Here is a 22,626-nt window from a genome sequence, read left to right on the forward strand (position 1 = left end):
TGGTCCTGTGTACCTGAGTGTGAGGTTAATAAAAGGCAGGTCTGTCCTGCCATGTGCATATCCTTTATTAATTCCCTCCGTCCCTCTCGAAACACGCCCATGTGCCTTCGGGTGTGTACCTGCTTGTTTCCACAGATTATGTGTTTTGCAAATGACACGATTCTGTGTGTGTGTGTGTGTGTGTGTGTGTGTGTGTGTGTGTGTGTGTGTGTGTGTGTCTGTGCACTATTACAATGATGTGCCACATTAATTCTCACTCATCAGGAGCTTTTGGCTCAGTCTTGCCAACCATCTAATCAGAGTGAGGATTTATCCTCTGTACCATCCCTCTTACTGAACACATAATACTAGGTCTCCCTCGCTCTCTCTGTCTTTATCTCTCTCTCTTTCTGTGTGTCTCTCTCTCTTTCTGTGTCTCTCTCTCTTTCTGTCTCTCTCTCTGTCTCTCTCTCTTTCTTTCTCTCTCTATCTCTCTCTCTCTCACTCTCACTCGGTTCAGTTTGTTGAACAGAAAGTTAGAAATTACATTGTTGCCACAGCAAATAGTGCAGGTACATTAAATTAAAAGTTACACAAATAAAAATACGTTTATATCTGCATTTAAACCTTACAAACATAATAAATAAACAAACAAACAAAAAAACATAAGCAAACCACTTAACAGCAGGACAAAAAACCAAACTGACAGGTGAGTATGTGAAGATATAGTGCTTATTTGGGGGGTGTGCAGGACACTCGGTGTCTCTCTCTGTTCCTCAGGCTGTCACATTCAGACACGTGCGTTAGAGCGAAGGCTGCAGTGTCCTTCTCCTGAGTTTCTCATCTTCTGTTAGTTCACGCAAATTTGCTATTTTGTGAGAGATTATGTTCACAAGTCTTTCTTATGTATTGATATTTATCTCGGCGGAGGAGGACGTACTCTCTCTCTTTCTCTCTCTCTCTCTTACTTTCCCTCTCTTTCTGTCTCTCTCTTACTCTCTCTCTCACTCTCTCTCTCTCTCACACTTTCTCTCTGTTTCTGTCTCTCTCTCTTTCTGTCTCTTTCGCTCACTCTCAGTTTCTCTCTCTCGCTCTTTCTCTTTCTGTCTCTCTCTCACTCTCTTACTTTCTCTCTCACTCTCTCTCTCTCTCTCTCTGTTTGTGTGTGTCAGAGTGTGTCTTTGTGTTTGTGTGTCTATCTCTGTGTCTACAATGTGTCTATATCCGTGTCTCTGCCCTGTGTGTGTCTGTCTGGGCTCTGTCTGTGTCTCTGTCTGTCTGTGTGTTTGTGTCTGGGCTGTGTCTCTGTCTATGTGTTTGTGTCTGGACTGTGTCTGTGTCTCTGTCTATGTGTTTGTGTCTGGACTGTGTCTGTGTCTCTGTCTATGTGTTTGTGTCTGGACTGTGTCTGTGTCTCTGTCTATGTGTTTGTGTCTGGACTGTGTCTGTGTCTCTGTCTATGTGTTTGTGTCTGGACTGTGTCTGTGTCTCTGTCTATGTGTTTGTGTCTGGACTGTGTCTGTGTCTCTGTCTATGTGTTTGTGTCTGGACTGTGTCTGTGTCTCTGTCTATGTGTTTGTGTCTGGTCTGTGTCTCTGTCTATGTGTTTGTGTCTGGTCTGTGTCTCTGTCTATGTGTTTGTGTCTGGACTGTGTCTGTGTCTCTGTCTATGTGTTTGTGTCTGGGCTGAGTCTGTGTCTCTGTCTGTCTGTGTGTTTGTGTCTGGGCTGCATCTGTGTCTGTCTGTGTGTCCCAGAATGTGTCAGTTCATGTCCTCAGTGTGTTTGTTGAGTTAACGTATGGAGTTTGGTAGGGTATCATGGCACATCTTGTAACTCTGTGTGTGCTTTGTGCGCATGTTTTTTTTTTTTTTTTTTAACTTATTTATTTATTTCTTTGTTGTCCGAGTATCTTACTGTCCTTCACACACATCAATAGTGTGGCCTTCAATTATTGAGCAGCGGTGTCTTGCTGTGCAGTGAGCAAGGTTAGTGCATCACTTGCAAGAGTCTGTGGAATAAAGACCTTTGTGTGTGTGTGTGTGTTCCATAAGCCACTGGAACACACTTTCTTTCTTCACTTTGAGTTTTTTTCTGGGCAGTTGATGTACTACAGTGTTTCCCAAACCAGTGTTCAGGGACCCCACAGTAACAGTATCCACATTCTCTGTCCCAACTCTGTAATGAGCATGGGAAATAATGATGCAGAAGCTCTACATATCACTGGGCTGTGTGAACCCACAGTTTATACGGTGCTTAGGTACTTAGCTAATGTTGTCCATGTTTGCAGTATGTGGGAAATTGCAGCTTAGTTTATGGGTTTGTGATTGAGCTGTTTGTCTAATATGTTTATCATGATAGCAAGCTGAGGGTAGCTTGAGGCCATCCATCCATTTTCTATACAGCTTATCCTACACAGGGTCGCGGGGAGCCTGTCCCAGGGAACTCGAGGCACACCTTGGACAGGGGGCCAAACCATTGCAGAGCACAATCACACACAATCGCACACTATGGACAATTTGGAAATTCAGTTCAATTTTATTTGTATAGCGCTTTTAGCAATGGACATTGTCTCAAAGCAGCTTTACAGAAACATATAAACACAGGATACAGATTTTAAGCGTGTGAATTTATCCCTATTGAGCGAGCCGGTGGCGACGGTGGCAAGCATAACCTCCCTAAGATGATATGAGGAAGAAACCTTGAGAGGAACCAGACTCCGAAGGGAACAACAGATAGTGTGAGAGTAAAGGAAAGTTCATTATGGTTTTTACATGAAGTCTGTTTGTTGAACTAATCCACTGTTCACCAAAAGAGACCCGAGTGCATGTGGTAATTGCAGTCCAAGCTGTAAGATCCTCAGCAATCTCCATGCTGTAGCCTCCAGTTGATGAGAGCTCCATCCAGAGGTAGGGCATCGGGATGGATCGGGCGGGTCCGGAGAGCAGAAAGGGTCAGGATCACTGGCATCTCCATAAAATCACGTGTGACTCGACAGAAGGAGTGAGGGAGAGGGTGGTAAAAAGAGGGAGAGATTATTAGATGCAGGTTTTTGGACTGGGGGAGGAAAGCGGAGTCCCCAGAGGAAACCCCCAAAGCACAAGGGGAACATGCAAACTCTGTGCACAAAGTTCAGAGGCAGGATTCGAACCCCTTAACCCCTGAGGTGAGAAACCAAGAGCTAACCACTAAGCCATCGTTCCCCCAGCTTGAGGCCAGGTTGCTGTAAATGTGTTTCCACATAATCACACATGAATCTTCTACTTTCTGATCCACCCTGAAGTGATTATTTTAATAATTTTCTACTCACCGTATGGTCTGGAGTGTGGTGTTCGGCTTATACCATTCGCAAACGATTGAAACGTTTCATTTATTAATGAATGACATGGCGCACAAGTTTATAGGTAACCTTGTGGAATGTCTACAAAGCAAGTTCGTTCCAATTATTATGTACGTTATAGCAACAATAAACATTCCATCACCCATCTCTCTTTCTCTTACTCTCCTCTGTCCTGAAGAGTTTCCAGTACTGTGGCTGTTACAAAGACGCCTGCTGACACTCGAGACACATCCATACACGTTAAATAAGTGTCTCCTAACAAAAAACGTGGACGAGCTGTTATTAGAACAAACATATTAATATAAATCTATCTTTAACGTTACAGCCAGAAGAACTCTCCAAGTCGTGTAGTGATACAGAAATAATGCATACATTATGTCCAATCACATTCAAGTATTCAGCGTACCAAGCTGCACTTTGGTATAAATATTTTATTGCAGTAAAAAGCTTGTACAGCTGTACGTTTTTACTACATTAACCCACCTCTTCGCTGGCAGCTTTAACACTTCGTCTCGATTCCAGTATCGACAGCATGCGTGTGCACATCACTTTGAAGTGCATGTCTTCAGGAATGCAGAGTTTGTGAAATTCTGCTTTATCACACAGAATTTTTGTGCACACATGAATAGGTTTGTGGCATGGATAATATACAGGCAGTGTTATTTGAAACAGAAACATGTTCGTGTGTTTAAAAGAGAGCTTCACTGCTTCATAACAGCTTTCTGAGTATTTTAAAGAAACACTGAGAAATTCATAGTCACTTATGTTTGTAGATTTAAGATTATTCATATTGTTATATGAGACACTTGAAACATACTTACTAGACAGAAGAAAACCTTCATTGACTGATATTTGTATGTAGACCTTATTTATTACCTTTGGGAGGCTGTGGCTCAGGTGGTAGAGCGGGTTGTCCGCTCCGCCTGGCTGTGGCTCAGGCGGTTGGCGGGTTGTAGGGTTGGCGGTTCGATTCCCGACCCACATGACTCCACATGCCGAAGTGTCCTTGGGCAAGACACTGAACCCCAAGTCGCTCCCGATGGCAAGTTACTGCCTTGCATGGCAGCTCTGCTACCATTGGTGTGTGAGTGTGTGTGTGTGTGAATGGGTGAATGAGAACCAGTGTAAAGCTAAGGTTAAAAAAAGCGCTATATAAGTGCAGACCATTTACCATATATCTGATGTTTGTGGAATTCGTTGGTCCTTTGACAGAACAAATTACAAAAACGTTTCACTTTAATATAAGCACTGTAAATCCAGTTTCTAGTTGAATATGCAGAAAAAGAATCAAATGAAATAAAATGGATTGATAATTAGAAGTTGTAAAAAAATAAATAGTGGGTATTGTAAATAAACATGACAATTTGAATTGTGATACATGCTGTGAGCAAAATTAGTTGTTGTTTTTATTTTTATTATTATTATTTTTTTTAATCATATCAGGAAAAGCCAATGTATTAACCCAATCACAACATAGCAGGTAGCTCCAACTGTACATTTTATTTCTACTTCTGACTGAAAGAAAGCATCTTTGCTAACCACAATGTTTATATATATATATATACATTATACATATATACATATATACATACATATATACATACATTTTATATATATATATATATATATATATATATATATATATATATATATATGTATATGTATGTATATATGTATGTATGTATATATATATATATATGCGTGTGTGTGTGTGTGCAGCTTTCTGTGTTCACGTTGTTTTGGTTTCACATTATTATGTATGTGTGTGTGTGTGTGTGTGTGTGTGTGTGTGTGTAGTGTATATCATTTGCACATTAAAAATCCCAAAGCAGTTTCAGCTCTCAAAAAATACCACTTTACTCAAAGACTGGTCCTCTCCTGACACCTTAACCCCCTATAGCCTTTCATACTCCAATGCATGTCTGAGCAATGTGTATACAGGAGCTCTGGCTGAAGCTTTACAGCTTGCAGACAGTAAGAGAACAAGTGAGAATTACCTTATAGTCTGATATTCCCAACCTCGAGGGAGAGTTCTGTTTTATTCTCTTTTTTTCCCTCACAAAACTCTGGTGTGCATATTCCCTGAGCTTCTTCTGCCTGAAGGCTGTCCAAATCACTTGCTGTGCATTTCGAATTCTCTGTTAAGTGAAAACGGCTTAGCGTCGGCGCTAGGAAGTGCACTGTCCCCGGCTCTTCAGGCTGGCGATTGAGTAGTGAAAGTGCTGAACCCCAGGCCTGGTGTATATTGGAATGAAAAGAGATGGAAGCAGTCGGAGGAGCGCATAGCCACGCCATAGATTACCAGCTTCAGCAGGAACAGTCACTCGTGCTGTCGTCAGTATGGCCATGTACTCCCTGCTGTTCTGCTCTAAGCTGCTTAGTTAGCTCAAGGAGGTACGGTAGATCTGTAATGAGCCTAAAGATGAACACGGGCATGACAGGCTCGTCTGCACTATGCTTCCCTGAGGAGATCAACTTCAGGTTCAGCCTACTCTGGCAGCCCTTTCCATCAGCATTACGTTCATGTAGGCTTTCACTTTGAATGCAAATGAAGTCAGATATGGAATGGATCCTTGACAAATTCCAGTACTTTATGCATCCTTGCATATATGGGGGTAGACACACGCATTCTTTGTATGCTGCTGAGTAAAGCGAGTTGTCTTCGCGTCCCCCCCCCTCTGACAGTGAAAATCTCATTGTCAGGCACAGATGCCCCACTGGGAATTTGGACCAGTAACCCTTAACCCTTTATCCTGTTCTGCTGAACTCTTTCAAATGACTGGCCTCTGTTTTCTGACACAGAAAGGTCAATACCCAGTGGCCAGGACCCAGGTCAGAGACACAGGACTTGGAACATCAATAGTTCATCTCTTGTTTCTCTGTAAAAACCTCAGGCACTCATCACAGTAGCCCCATGTTCCCTATCATGTTTCCTTCATGCTGTAGGAGGCTGCAGGATTACTGAAATAAAATCACCAAGATTGCCTTTGTTCCCTTGACCGTGCCTTGTGGAGTCAATATACTGTCCTGAGTGTCTAGTCTGATGTTTTCGTTCTTGGACCTTATAATTGAGTCCACACCCAGGACCTATTCTGTGCTTGTTTGGGGGAAGGGGATCATAATCGGCAATTTGCTTTCACAATCAAGAATTCCTTCTGAATTGTGGATCGATTGTGCAATTCCAGACTTGACCTTTGTGCATGCGGGTTTGCAAAGTGGTAGGCACGAGCTTCGTCTTTTGGTACCAACACCGTTTTGATGCACAGCATGTCGTCATGCAGGAAAACCTTCAAACGAGGAGCTGTTTGCATATAAGGGGTTTTTTTTTTAGCCGTTGATGTTCTCAGTGCAAGCATTTGCACCACAAATGTGAGCTAATTACAGTGCTCCAGTCCGATGAAAGTTTGGTTTCATATATCAGTAAGGTATTCCATCTCCACCACTGACCATAACAACCTTTTCCCCGGCATCACAAAACTTGAAACAGGGAGTCGCATGACAATTGTTACTCGGCATGCAGTGCTGCGTGTGGGTAGCCTCCCCACCTGATATGGACCACAATAGGGTTTGGTTTTAGCAAACCCCAGGCCACTGTTTTCAAGTGGACCTGCGATTGGATTTTTCACAGGTTTCACACTTCACCAAACATACCTTGCATTACCTTATGTGCTTTGAGGTGGGAGGACACTGGAATTTTGAAGATGAAGGAATGAATGTAGTAGTTATGGCTTTAGAAATGTTTTAAGCTTGTCATACATGCCTTGATTGTTGGTAGGATTTGGCCTCAGAAAGCTGGATAGGAAAGTATGTCCTGTAAATGTTTTATTTCAATCTGTTGCAGCGCCAAGCACTTGGAAAAAGCTTTTCTGCAGAGGTTCAGTGTTAGCTGCTCTCTCTCTGTACCATATCTCCTATAAAGGACTGAAAAGCCTTCCCTTGTGTAGAAGTGAAGTGTGTAGCCATCTCAGCTTCAAAGGGTTTAGTTTGATCATGGAGACAAAGCGAAGAACTTCAGCACACTTCAAACAGACAGCGTCAAAAGCACGTAAGCACGTGACTCAGTTCCTGTCGTTTGCATCAAACCACAGATCTGTCCGTCTTGATTACTGTGCCGCTTGCCAAAAAGCAAATCAGAAATGGTCAAAAGGCTCCAAGTTCCTTGAAGCGTATATGGACCGAGTTGATGCCAAAGCTTCAGAGCTCGATGCTAAAATGTAGTGCAAAATGTGATTGCTTCAGGTAAGTGTACTGTGAAGGGATCACATGGAGATGGACTGGTTGGAGTAATCAGGCCCTCTGCATCACTTCTCTCTCTTGGCATTATCCTTATTAATCAGTGCTACAAGCTTGCACACAAATGTCCAGTATAAAGATAGGTGCACACACACTGCAGTCAGGAAGTGCTAGCCAAGAGCGAAGACACTTTTCTGTGACAGCATGAGTCTCATATCTCCTAGGTAGAGGGAGTTAATAAAGTAATAAAGCACTGTAGCCGTGTGTGTGTGTGTGTGTGTGTCACAGTTTGATACCCTCAGACAGCCGTCCTCTCAGCCGCTCTGATTAAGGCCGCGAGGTTACACCAATAGGCAATCATCACCCAGCACATAACTCAGAGAGAACTGCCCTCACTCACTATCTCTCTGTCTCTGTCCCTTTTCCTCACTCTGACTCACTTTCTTTCATGTCTTGTTGCCTGTCTTTCACAGCATGGACTGATGGATAGCTAGGTAGGCAGGTAGGTAGAGAGGTGTTTTATTTATTTATTTTTCCTTTTCAAGTCCTTTCAGCCTCCTCAGGCTTTTAAAACTCTATGTGTAGGTGAGACTCATGCTTCCGGCACGGCTTTCTTTAGTACGGTTTCTTTTCTGGTATGGATATGTCGATTACTAGAAGAAGGTGTATAGTACAGGAGAAGAGTTTGGCTCTCCAAATGACCAAGAGTGGGTCCGGTGCCACATAGGTGCTTACGTAGGCTCTTCTTTTCACTTTAGGTTCTGATGCTTGGAAGACGATGTCGCCTGTAATATTTGTGATGTGTCCTGAACCAGTTGTGCTAGTCGGCCCGTTGTCAGACCCCTTCAACACCAATTGAGGATGGGTAATTGAAGTGGGGAAAAAGAAACCCCCGATTGGCTGTAAGGACTAGTGAAAGGAGAAAGGGAACATGAGCAAATAAATTGCTTTTGTCAAGTGGACATATACATAGAGTCGTCTTATTTATTTATTTATCTTTTTAGCTTTTCCATTTTTTTTATGTAAGGTTTTGCTATGACACTCAAGTAGACCTTTAATTTCTATGGAGACTTTTGTAAAATCTGAACAGACTACTTTTGGTTTATTTGTTTGGTTTGGTTCACTCTAGGTAATTAAATAAACCAAAAAGCCAAAGAAAATAGAAAAATCTTGGACACGTAGGTAAACAAAATCCCCCGGCCATGGAAAGCATGGAGCTGCCGCTAAAGAAATGATTGGATAATTATATGAATAACTAGTTTTAAAGCATTTTTCTGCATCACATCCAGCCCCAAACAACATGTTTGGTTCACCTCCTGCAGTTGGGTAGATTCAGGCTTGAATCGCAATCAAACCATGTTTGCTTGGAACTAGACCGAGGCCACCTCGCTCAGACAATTTCAGACCAGTTATTTTAATGATTGCTATGTCCTCAGCTGCCTAAAAGTGGAAAAGGGAAATTTGTTCAATTCAACCATTCTAAACACTGCGTATGTGAAGCATCCTCAGATTCAGATTAGACCGTTTTATCGATTCAGAGAGGAATAATATGGCAGCCAAGCTAGTTTGTTACTTACTTGGTTACATCCCAAACCTCATGTTATTGAATTATGTCAAAAAAGATGCCACTATAGGTATTCAAGTACACAGTGTGTAGTATATATAGTACATAGTTCACCATCTGTGACCCAGCTGTATACTTTTTTTCCCCCTACAGTATTGAATCTCTACCAGTTATCTTTTTGGTGATTACTAATAGTTATTACTGCCACCATGTGGTATGGAGAGTTACCCCGTCATACAGGTGCTGAACCTAGTTATGCAGTCTCTGTACTGTGTTCGAGACATGAGGCAGCCTTGCTTGGTGAGAGTTCTTTCAGCTGAGCATGGCATCACATAGGGAACAGTTCTAAATGTTTTATTCACTTTCCTGTTACAGTTGTCCAAAACAGATCTCGATACTCGATACACCAGAGCATAGGCTCACATGTGTAAGTTAAACCTGGGTAGCTGGTAATGGTGCTTAGTTTCCTGATGTTCTTCTAATGAAGTCTTCTAAAAATACACACTGAAAGTAGACCTGTGTCTGAGAGTTATATTTTTGGGAACTAGGATTGTTCATATGCAGAATAGGGACCGGGGAGCCTGTGATAAATGGAAAGATACGTCAAGGTGAACAGTGCGAGTTTGTCATCGCACAGGGATTTTTCTCTTGCTGTTTTCTATATTAGGTATTCGTGCTGCGTGTGATATGACAATAAAAGTCAATACCTCTGCGTGTGGCTCAGTTGCATGTGGCTCTCTGTGTCTGTGTGTGTGTCTGTATGTGTGTAGCGCACGCTTTTCCTTTCTTCTGGTTACTTGAGTGTATCAGCGGCTATCCTCCACTGTCCCCATTAATTAAGCTTCCATAACCAGCACTGCTCCCCAGGGGATAAACAGAAAAAATAATTAAATTGACCAATTAGGATAGCCAGTGAAGCCCTCATTCTCTCATTCTGGTCTTCATTCATGCTCACAGTGGTGCAATATTGTCTTATTTTATAGCTGCTATATTTATGATTTTATTTTCCTGAATGCCTAGAAAACACATCTCAGGTAATTTTTATTTCCACAGTTATGTCTGTGTGTTTGTAATAAAATGTTATGGAGTGCTTTTTCTTCCTCTCGTTTGTGACGACCCTGATTAGTCATTCATACCCAAAAGCCAGTCCGCTGTTGTTCATTAGGGGATACATTTTGTTACCGCTACTAAACATGCTAGTGTACGTACACAGTGCGCATATGCACCGTGTTCAGATTTTCTCAGTGGTCTTGCACATATAGTCTAAAAACTACCACTACACCAGAATACAGGTGTCTTTTCAACATAGCCACTGTGATGGGTGTTTTTCTGTTGGTGTTTTCCTCTTCTCCTTCATATTTTTTTTTTTTGACATTTTGTCATGTTGTTTTTCTTTTATGTACTTATTCCTGCTTTTTCCTTCTCCGTTTATTGTAAAATCAGCGAGTTACAGTTATTGTAATGTTTCTAGTACGGTACAAGTGTTTGAAATGGACTTCTGTCGTAATGGGAATGTATTGAACATGAATGTGAACACTTAGAGCACGTGTTTTATCTTTATGGATTTTTAACACTCGCGTGCCTTTCATCGAATGGGAATCCTGCCCAGTCCCAGCATGTTTAGAGTCTGCTCGTAGCTGCTGGTCGTAGGCGTAGTCGTTTAGGGAAATGGAATTTTAGCTCCTATCTGCTGTGTGGAATTTGCGAAAGACTTTGACCATAGGCTCTTGTTTGATACATTGATCCATGTAAACACAGTGCAGCAACGTGCTGCGTTTTCTCCACATGATTAGACTTATGCAGGCACTCTTGCAGCCTCAGCTTGTCTGTCGACTGTCTAATTAAGCGGATTTCATGCTCGTGTGGTCACTTTGACAAGGAAGTGACAGAAGATGACTTCAGGCTAATTGTGCCAGACAGGAGACGTGGCCCCAAAGGCTACTGCGGTTTTGAAGGCCATAGTCAGGAATATTTCCATTGCTCTCATTTACCCTTGAAGAGGAGACCCATCTTGCTTGTTTATTGGCAGAAAGCAGGCCAGCCATTGATTTTCATTAAGTCCTGTCTGTGGCTGGCATAAAAGATGATTGTGGTCTCTGCTGTGTGAAGCTCTCTCACAGCCGGCTGTAGGAGCCATCCTGCTCACGCCCTTTGTAGAACCCATGCTCTTTGAACAACAATGACTGCTCTCCTCTCGTCTGTCTGTTTGCGCATGCTGACTCATGTTTGCTTGCATTTGCAAACTAAAACAACTTTGTGCCGTGCACTGCTTACAGAGCGCTCGTATTCTCTGAGCGCCGGTTATCACCTGTCCTGCTTTGTGTGTCATGTGTCCTGTTTGGGCTCTAGCTTTATGCTGGGATAATATGTACATATGCAGATGAGGGAGGTTATCTTTGTCTGTGGGGTTATCACCATTCCGCCTGACTAGGATCAGCCGGTTCATTTTCTGAGAGCCTTAAATAATGGATTTATTCAGTTTTAGTTTATTTACAGTGGTGCTTGAAAGTTTGTGAACCCTTTAGAATTTTCTATATTTCTGCATAAAGAGTTTCATGTTTAGTTGCAGTTATTGCTGCACAAGGACGTCACACTAGATACTTAAAGCAAAGGTTCACGAACGTTTGCCACTCACAGATATGTAATATTGGGTAATTGTCCTCAATAAATAAATAAATGACCATGTATAATATTTTTGTCTCGTTCGATCCATTTGGTCCTCTTTATCTACTTTTAGGATGTTTTAGGTCATATTTATGCAGAAATATAGACAATTCTAAAGAGTTCACAAACTTTCAAGCCCCACTGTGTGTACTTTAGCCATTTCTTTTCTCACCTTTATATCTTTTTTCAGAAAAGCGATGCAGACACAAACTACAAAATAGTAGATGGGTTTTATTGAGTCTTTGTTCATACAGCCTAGATGTTACCACTTCTCTGAAACTCCTCTTTCATCCCCGCATGCCCGGGTGCCCTGTTGTATACTCTATAAGAGAGAACTTTCCTTAGCAAATCATAGCATTCCTCTATCCCTGGAGCACCTGCATTTACCCACAATTCAGTTCTAGAGACGCTTTTTAAGGAATAATCTCAAAGCCTGATGAATCTCGTGGTAATCCACATATCGATGACTTTCTTTAGTATGTACAGTGTATTTCAGTATTGTCTGAAAGCAGTGATTGATAATGAACCTTGTAGAAGAATATAATAGATAGTTTCGCTTTATTAGAGTGAATGGGGGACGTCCGGAAGCCTTCGCAGTTTATCTAACCTTGGCCCAGTTATTTCTCAGAGGGCTCGAGGATCGCTCATTAATCCACTCTTGTTCCGAGCTCATGTTCTGATGATTGTCCTGCTCTGTTTTGTATGTTGCTGTCAGGCCGAGCCCGAGGGCTTCTCCCACTTCCACCTGTACGTGTGTGCTGCTTTCTTGGTGCACTGGAGGAAGGAGATTTTGGAGGAAAAGGACTTCCAGGTGAGTTTGGAAAATTCCTATCTCCCTTTGTGTTTGTGCGTGTGTTTGTGTGAATGTGTGTGTGTGCATGTGTGTGTGTGCGTGTGTGTGTTGTCTTTGCCATGCCTCTCTCAACTCCCAGAGCTGCAGTAAGTGTCCTCGTTCAAGCCCCTCTATCCTCATTAACTCTGGGGGTCACTGGGTCATTGCAGGTGCATTAACGTGATGACTGTGGCAGCTGCTTTAAGGTGACATTGGGTGGTTGTCCCCTCACTCTCTCTCTCTCTCTCTCTCTCTCTCTCTCTCTCTCTCTCCATCCCCAACATAAATGTTAAGTTAAGAGTTTAGGTGAAGAAGATTTGTGAGTTTCTGAAGTCCCTCTTGGTTACTTATGCCCCGAGGCAGCATCGCATAGAACCCACTTACCGCCTATGACTTTATCTCTAGGTCAGTGTTTTCCAGGCCAGTCTTCAGGGACGCTCGGATGGTCTGCATCACACCCCCCAGTTCCCACTCCACCTGAACCAGCAATTCAGTGCTGGGATCTGGTGGAGGAATAATGGAGCTTTTGCAGAGCTCTGGGGACAGGTTGGGGAGGCTGCTTGAAGTTGATCTCTAACCGTACCACATCTTATTAGTGCTTTTTTTTCAACTCAGTACACACCAATTAGCACATTTCTCTCCTGCCAGCATTGCATGTCAAACACTTATACATTACTTTGTTCCCTTTTGCAGCGTTTTGCCTCACTAGTCTCTTGTTCTTCATGCTCTCTTTCTTCCTCTCCACGTTTCTCTTTTTTTTGTTGTTGTTTTCTCTCCCGGTGTCTTTGTAGCCTCAGATTGTGTGTGCCTGAGTATGCATGTATTTGATGAGATGTTTGTGTGTGGGTGTGTTGAATATGCAGTGTGTCAGGGGTGCATAGTGTATGTGGTGTGTTGCAGGGCAGGCAGTTGATTGATTGTGTTTACGGTGCCCACTGATTCAGTATGATCCTCTGCAGCACCACTGCAGCAGCCTGCCAGGCTCCACTTGGCATTCACAGAGCCACCCACAAGCAAGGGGCACACACATCTGTCTCTGCCCTCCTCGGGTCTTCTACACCAACACAAAGTCTCTCTTTCACATTAGTCTCTGTTCAGCCACCCTCTCATTCACTTAGTGTAGGCTGCAGAGTGCACCGGAAAGTCCTGGCTTATTATTTACTTATTCATCTTAACGTATATTCTTCAGTAACAACGGTGAAACTAATGAGAACTGTATTTTGCCTTGTGTTTGCATGAACAAAAGGTTTATGTTCAGATCTTACCAACTGGTCCTGAAGTAAGGATGCACAGGTAAGGTAAGGGAAGGTCAGTGACAAGGATTTGGTCACTTGCCAATTCCCACTCACCAGCCAGCTGTCTTCTATCATACAACAGCTATGAACTAGGGAGGGTGTAGACTAGCACGTGCTTCCTTCAAGACATGTGAAGCGTTCCAACTGCGCCTTTCGAATTGCTGCTCATGCTGCGTTCACATGGCAATGTAACCTACTCAATAGATGAGCTCGCAGACTCCCACGTGTTGCTTTGATTGACAAAGGGAGAGCGAGAGTATGCCATCCGACCCACCCAGAGAGCACGGCTAATTGTGCTCCTTTAGCTCCGGCCAGGGATCGCTGTGGAAGTGCCATTCATGATTTCAACTCCAAGCGATTAGGACAAGGTCTTTTCTGTTGCCCAGTTTTGTTATTATACTGATATCAGAGCTGTGGGTGTCATCCGATACTTGATACTGATCCAAAAGTGCCATCTTCACAGCAGCCAAGCTGACTTTCTCTAAGCAACTTTTGCTTAATTTTATAAAACCAATGAGCAATGTTATGGTTGTCAGTTTTAATACGAGTTGTGTTCCTGCATGCACGATGCATCGTCGTAAGCATAACACAAAACACATTAGTGGATCAGATCCGAAAACGAATTCAATTTGATGCAACCCTCCATGTCAGGCTAATATCTATTGTGACATGTTAAAAAAGTGTTAACAATCTTTTGCACATACACAATGCTGTTTCCTTTTGCCTTTTCTCTGACAGTAAGCTAACCCTTCATTCTGTAAAACGAATCCACCGTTTTAATTTAAACATTTCCTTTTGTAGTTATAGATGTCTGTTATTTCCACTGATGCACCATTTTCGCCTGGCAGTGCACTACATCGTAATCCTAACCACACCCTGCATGCATAAAAGAATATGCACTTACTGTTTGTGCTGCAAAAAAAAAAAAAATCCAACTTAGGTGTTTACCTGTAAGCAACAATATACTCGCATGGTTGCAGCATGGCAAAGTGATTTCCACAGGAACGCTGCAGATCTAGCAACACTGGGGAATAATGTGGAACTGTCAGATGTGCACGCTGTTTAGCCAGACATCACTTTGTCTGAAGCACACAGTGTCTCTCTAAAGTCTCATCCACAGCATTTGATTGACAGGACTACCTCCTTGACAAGGAAAATGCACACACACACACAAAAAAAGGAAAATGTTGCTGTAAGTTCTGGCCCGAGAAACGATACTCAGTATCATTTTATTTTTTACAATTTATATTTTTTAATCTGAAGAGCTATAGGGACAATAACTGATAATTCATAAAGGCGCTCACTGAATGAGTCAGTTATTTATATATATATTAGTTATTAAGAGATAGTAGTGAATGATGTGTGTTACGAGTTGAATGCTAGCTTTTTCCTGAAATAAATCGCAAGCGGCACAGCAATTAAAGTAAGTGGAGTGTAGACAGGATGTATGTAAGGAATAAAATACAACAGGACATTTTAAAAAAGAAAGAAAAAAAGACGAATGAAAATTAACAGTGCGTTGGTGTGGTGCAGCCTGACAACAGCAATTTGCCAACGCTAACAGTTTTATTATTTATTAAAGAATGACACATTGTACCGTACTTTTATCTGTTTATGGATGCAGTTAATGAATTGGCGCGTCCTCAAAGAAAGGTCCCATTATCACTTACGTTATAACAAATCTAAACAGTCATCCCCTCCAGGCTTTCTGTTTTCTCTGACTTAAAATTAACGACAAAAGAAAAATTACAGCTTGTCATGTTCTAGAGAAAGCACACACACACAAAAAAAGTAAAGCCCTGTGCCTGAAAACTTAAAGGAGCCTCTCTCTGTTACAAAGTGCTGGCACACTTATTTATTTATTTATTTATTTACTTATTTTTATATATATATATATTTATTTATTTATTTATTTAAACTAAATAAGATTTAACAATGTGCTCTTTAAATAACAACCAAGAAAAAGTGTGTACTTGTTTTCCATAGGTAATGTAGTAGCAGTTTTTAGTTCATGGCCTCACACTCTACTACACTTGCTTAATAATCTTTCACTAATATTCATTTCCTGTGGCATTCTAATAACTCTTCTAAGTTGGCCATTTAGGAAGCCATTTCCCCCTGTGGGCAGTGATATACAAGGTGGTGTAATAGTGTGTAGGTTGAAACATGATAAACCGTATGGTATTCTGCTTCATCCCTAATCAAGATTCTCACACGCTCCCTGGCCTTGTGGACTCAGACCGCCATAATGGATTGTTAGCGGGATGTTTTTCAAAGTGTACCCTTTGAAAACTCTTTCAGGGACAGCTATAAATCTTTGCGAAATGACTAGGAAGCTTAATGCAAAAGTGTACATGAGAATGTCTATGAAGTTAATTACTTTCGCGATAACTGAAAGACCAGCGTTAAGAAATGAATATGGCTCGCATCTGATAGTGAAGACTGGATCTAGTGTTATTCATCTCCTTTAGATCAGCATACCAGAAATCTGATTACCAGCCTGCTCGTCGGTGGAGACAGTATTCCTGCTACCAGCGGATTGTATGAGAGCACTTCTTCCTATCTGTAAGTTAACGGGTGACCCTGTTCGTTCTCGTCTGTGTGTTCATTAACAACCAGGTGTTTGCTGTGAGAGCAAGAATCACAAAGGTCACAATGAAATATTGTCTTGCGGAGTACTGCAATGAATGGTTTCCTGCCCACTGATCACTTAATCACAGCTAGTTATAAGGATTGGTCATATCCAAGAATGATGCTTTTGTGAATAGACAAATAATAAGAATAGTAGTAATAATAATTACACTTCCATTCAAAGTGAAACAGAATACGATCCAAGCCTCCAGCTGATCCGTTAAAGGTTAAAGACCATATTCAAGGGCGAGCACGAAGACTTTAACGTACGTCCTAGTAACACACCTAACAAAGAGAAGTCTCAAGTAAATATGCAGCATCGGGATGCCGACTCTGTAATGCAGGTGCACACCAAGGGGAGTCGGATTCTGCCTGGGAAGTCGAAATTCGGCACGAAACCAGAAGCAGCAGCAGCAGTCACAAAACTCTGCTGGGTGTTGGATTTTTACATGTTAACGTAGTAATGTCAGTTAACAATAACAGTGCATTTTCCAGCTAATTCTTTTACAAATTAGTTGTCTAAAGTCTTGTATAAAGTGATATACAAGTCACATTTATAACTTTCTAATTATCATCACCATTAACATTTTCACATATTGTGGTGCTAGATTTGATACGTCGTTGTAGGCCTGTTTAAGGTTTTCGACCATTTTTAGTGCATCACTAAAAAGTACACTGATGTTAACTATATTCTTGTCTAATTTTAGCTAAGTTGAACACACACAGTATATTTGACTATATTTGTAGACTTCTGTTAATTCCACTGATGCACCTGGCAGTGCACTACATTGTAATCATAACCACAAGCCCGCATTTATAATAAAAGGAATATGCACGTACTATATGCACTGGAGGGAAATACAATCCAGTTTGCCTGTTCACCTATAACCAGCAATATACTCGCATGGTTGCAGCATGGCAAAGTCATTTCCACAGGAAAACTGCAAATCTGGCAACACTGGGGAATCATGTGGAACTGTCAGCTGTCCACGCTGTTTAGCCAGACATAAAGTCTCATCCACAATATATTGATGTTAACTGTATACTTGTCTAATGTTAGCTAAGTCAAACACACACTGATAGATTGTATTTCACGTTAATGAACTCAAAACGATCTCCATTTACCGTGACAGAAAGTGAGGGATCTTCAGTTGAGAGCTTGTAAGATGGGGGGGGAAAGGGGCGGAGCTTCCATGCAGTGTTGGTTAATACTGGCGAGTTCAAAACACCTGTGCAAATCATTTCAGATTAATACGTGGCTCCTCTCTCATTTTACTGGGGAGAAAATCACAGCCCTTTTGGCATACTTTTAAGGCCTAACTAATTTTAGAGTACTCTGATATTAAATTCCAGAGCTCCTGCACAAAACTGGTAAATGTTAGTAGGTCTGGTATATATATATATATATATATATATATATATATATATATATATATATATATATATATATATATATATATATATATATAAAATATAATATAATATATATGAGCATAACAATATAATATAATATATATGAGCATAACAATATAATCAGTGTAAGCATCACTGGATATTGTAGCCATGTAAGATTGTGTAGACTCGTGTAAATTGTTATATCTGAAACTGCAGAAAACTCTCAACTTCTCCTCCAAGTTTCCTGCAGTTTCTGACATGCAGCATTCCCCATAGGCCCCAATCAGTCTGCATATGCCAAGCTCGAATAGTCTTGTTTCTTGTGCAAGCAAAGGCATTTTGTAATAAATGTTCTTCTTGGGTACTGCATTGTCTACAACACTGCACTACTACAGTCAGACCTATGCAGTTAATTCATGTCAGGATAAAACGGACCTAATTAATGAATATGTAGTACGAGACAAAGAGCATCAGCGAGGCAGGAGAGAGACAAGAAAAGAGCACAGTGTTCTCCGCATGCAGCAGACACACACCTGCTGTATTTCTATTCAGAGACATTGTGTTGTAGCTCAGTCTGCCTGAAGCAGTCATTCTCTGTGTGGTGACCTTTTCCGCACCATTGTCCCTCCACTTCTGTTACTCTGGGTCACTGCACTGTAGTTTTATGGGAATTTGAAACTGTCCCTCCTGCCCTGCGGGTCAGCGTCTGCCCGCCGCAGACACTCGTTCCTGCCTAATTAAAAGAGCACCTCTGCTGATCAATACTTCCTGCTCTGATTTCTCTGTTTGTCTTAGGAGGAAGAGAGCAAAGCAAGAAAAAAAAAGACAAGCGCACACAGGAATGCCGATGTGTTTCAGTGAGCTAATGTCTTGCTTTAGTGAGAATAGCCCAATAAAGTCATCCTGATTATTGTTTGTTGGCGCAGGTAAATCTGCAAGCATGGAGATGCTGTGATGTGAGATTTGATCTGTGAGGCGCCTGGTGCCCGCCACCACGGAGTGCCACTGCACACTATGTGCACAGCCAAATGCCAAAGCCTGCTGGCATTTAGCAAGGGCAATATGCAGTAAATGAGCTCTCATTAGGGGTTTGTTTATCACATAACGAGGTAGCCTTTGGAGGAGCTAATGAAACGGACCGAGAACCTTTTCCTCTGCTTTTTTGGTTTTAGTTTACTGAATAATTTTCTTCTTTTTTTGTCTGTGTTTTGTTTTTTTTTGTTGTTTTTTTTTAAACAAATTTCAGATCAGCATATTTCAGCTGATACAGCTTGTCTGCTGGGAGTTTTGTGAGATTTATAACATTGACTGTCCTGAGCATATGGCTTAGCAGTATTGTGAGACTTACTTTAGCCATCACCTCTCAGTGCCCGAGTCTCTCCACACTCCAGACATGCCATATGCCACCTGCCCTTAACTTACCCACTTGCCAGGGAGGCCACAGCTCCCTCTTGCATCCCAATCAATTACCGTGGTACTCAGAGGTCATGACCCTCATCAGCCGCATTGTGCACTCACACCCATTAAGGAATGTGGATCAACATTGTGCTTTGGAGCTTCATCGTAGTGACAGATCCATCTCTCGAGTGAGAGGTGAGGATAACGTGGTTGTGTGTGGATGGATAGGTGAGAGAGAGACGGTGAGAAATCAGTCCCACTTCAGAGTTTTAATTGGTTGATTTAAATGGAGTTTGGAGCAGCGAGGGAACATGTCGAGCCCTGTGGCAAGCGTTAATGTGTGTGTCTTATGAACTATGGCTCTGCTTGCACAAGTACCCTTTGAAACTCTGGTTTAAGGCTATATAGATTCTATCATATTCTCCTCGAGGCAAAGAAATTAGCGTTAAATGAATGCAGATATTAATTAAATCACCCACATGGATACCAAGACTGTGATAGCGATATATTGTACTAAAGCCTTGCTGCAATATACTTACACCCTGCTTCATTACTAGTCCATACTGCTAATAATCAGAGGATGTATCTGAGGTTTAAGTTCTCTCTGGGTTCTCAGAACGCTTCAAGCTAAAGTCAAGCGTGCGTCACAGACCACTTGCACTTTCTCCCTATTCGCGTGCACGGGCTTTATTTACTTGCATTAACGTGTTCACTTCTTTGGTCTGTTTACTAAATTTTGACGTGGTGCCTCCATCTCTTTTCAGCCTAGTTGCCTTTAGTGAATAGCATCTCTCTTACTCACAGCAGCAGCAGAAAAAAAATGAAGAAGTTGCATTTCATTTCCTGCTTTCATGTCTTACATAAGAGCGAATGAATAAATAAAACCACAAGTAAAAGGAAGGAACAGAAGAAGGGTGAAAAAAAAAACAGCACTTCACATTTGTTACATTCATTATGCCGCTAAATTAAAAACCAGCAACTGTTAGCTCTTAATGCTTTGTCTTGTTCCACCTCAGGTGGTTCAAAGAGCCAAAACTAAATGGATTCACTGTCATTCTGAATAACTGGGAGCACACATGCTCTTAATTTATTGTGCAAGCATACTGCCTGATTGACTTACTGCTTAGGGCTCTCAGCATTCGTGTTGTTCTCTCAATGGCTTACGGAGTAGCTTTGTTTGAAAAAGTTAACTAAGAAAAAAACACTCCGCTGATATTGCACCAATTCTGCCTAAAGCTGCGAACTGCTCGTACCATCTTACTGACCTATACATATTTGTAAAAGATGAGCATTTTCAGAGCACATTTTTAATTGAGTGTGTTATTTTCTTGTATGATACAAATGTTTATAATCAAATAATAAAAATATAGGGTTAACTTTCTAGTAGGCACGACGATGTTTGTTTTTGATGACAGACAAATGACATTTTCATTAAAACATACTCTGATGGTAATGTAGATTGTTATTGTTATTACTATTAATATAACTACAGCGTATTATTATTATTATTATTATTATTATTATTATTATTATTATTATAGCCATTATTGTCCATTATTATATCCTTAATAATCTTTTTTTTTTTTTGTCTTTTATTATTGATTTATTTATTTGTTTTAACATTAAATTCCTGCTTTGTTGTGTATTAGATATTTAGCATCTTTTTTAAGTTCTTGGTGTTTATTTTCCCATTTGTATTAGGCTGTATTCTTCTTCATTATGCGATGGTACTTTCTGAAGTATCTAAATAACCCTAACAAAGTCTTAATGGTCTTTCAAAAGAGGAAAAAGTAATGACCGTTATGGCTGTTTCCATAGTAACACAGCTTTAATCAAATATCTGGAAAACACTGTAGGTAGTCTAATTGTCAGTTTCCTTGCTTGAATGACCTTTTAACATCCCCGAACAAGATGTACACGGCTATGGGTTGTTTACGCTTCAGAAAGATCCTAGCAAGTGTGGAACATTTTAGCCATGGTTGAAGTTGCACTTTAATACACCTGGGAGCATTTAATAAAAGGATTAGAGAATTAGTTCCATACTCATTGAAAAAGTCTTTACAGCACGATGCTGATCATATTTCTCTTCGTCCCTGGAATGAGTTATAGTGTTGACTCTATTAGGGGAGTTGAGAGATTGGATGAGTTGTAACGCTCTAGATTAATAGGAAGCCCATCCCATTCATCAGGAAAGGACCAATTTTGTCCAAACCCGGCTTGTGAGGGGGAGCCTCGTTTAAGGTGCGCCTAATGATTGATTATCTTTTAGCTTTGCTTGTTCCTGAGTGAGCACAATCCCTCCCCTTTTAAATGGTCTTTAATACAGTTTGTTGATGGATTGTTGCCTTTGTAGCAAAAGAAAGGAAGGAAGACTTTTTACCAAAATGCAGAAGTAATTACAAACCTATGTGATGTCCACGTGCCCCCGAGCTTAGACTGCAGCCTTGCAGTCGTCAGCTCATCAAAGCCCTTCTAAACAAAGCTGTTTATAAAGTGGCCTGCGATCAATCACCCTTCTCAGCTGGTTAGTCACATGGATGTTTAAAACATGAGGAGCCGTAGGGCTGTGCCGCCGGCATTTGATGGAGTGAGCGTACTGCTGGTCCTGAGTTCGCTCATCGATTCCTACAAATTCAGAAGAGCCCAGTGAGAAGAGGCCGGAAGTCGTTCATTATTGTGGCTCCACTGCTCAGAAGCTGTGTGAATCACTCCCTTTGGTCAAGCTGCAGTCTGCTTGTGAAAACTTCCCAGGAACAGTCATTAGCGAGATGTCATCTGGGCTGGCAGTTTATCAGTCCGAGAGTGTCACGTTGTTCAAAAGCGGCATGGAACAAGCCCATAATTGAGTGGCTCTCCCATCGCTATCGGTTCTGCTCAAAATCCACTGTGCTCTGGACCAATTATGTCGCCTTCTTCAATCAGCTGGAGAGCAGAATTAAATCAAGTACGAAGATAAGTCATAAACAGAAGAGAACAATAAAAGAAAACACATTGCGGTCAGCTTGTGGTGGTGGTGGTGGTTATCTTTGCGCGGTTTTATCGCACAACCGCGCAATAATTTAAACCACGGGAAATCATTCCCAATTCACATGTCCCGATCATCACCCTGGTTTTGTTTCTTTGCATGCTTTGTGGTAATTGTAATTAGTGAGCAATTTAACAGCGTGACTTGATTAAGTACTGTCCCAACTTATCATACTCATACTGGTGCATGACATATGCAGGAACAGCGTGAGAGATATCATGGGAATGCCCTCATCTGCTGTCTCTTCTTCTAAATATACCATGTCGAGAAC

The 22,626-nt window shown here is 41.4% G+C and overlaps 1 protein-coding gene across 3 annotated transcripts in view; it reads left to right on the forward strand.

Moving 5' to 3' along the window:
• Positions 1-22,626, forward strand: part of tbc1d22a (TBC1 domain family, member 22a) — a 183,152-nt gene that overhangs the window by 152,315 nt on the left and 8,211 nt on the right. For all 3 annotated transcript variants that reach the window (XM_053650349.1, XM_053650351.1, XM_053650350.1), the window contains one exon: positions 12,495-12,590. In XM_053650349.1, coding sequence (XP_053506324.1) covers positions 12,495-12,590 — 96 coding nt within the window. The remainder of the gene's footprint in view (positions 1-12,494; positions 12,591-22,626) is intronic.

This window comes from Ictalurus furcatus, chromosome 19 (genome assembly GCF_023375685.1).
Source record: "Ictalurus furcatus strain D&B chromosome 19, Billie_1.0, whole genome shotgun sequence".
Classification (NCBI taxonomy): Eukaryota; Metazoa; Chordata; class Actinopteri; order Siluriformes; family Ictaluridae; genus Ictalurus; species Ictalurus furcatus.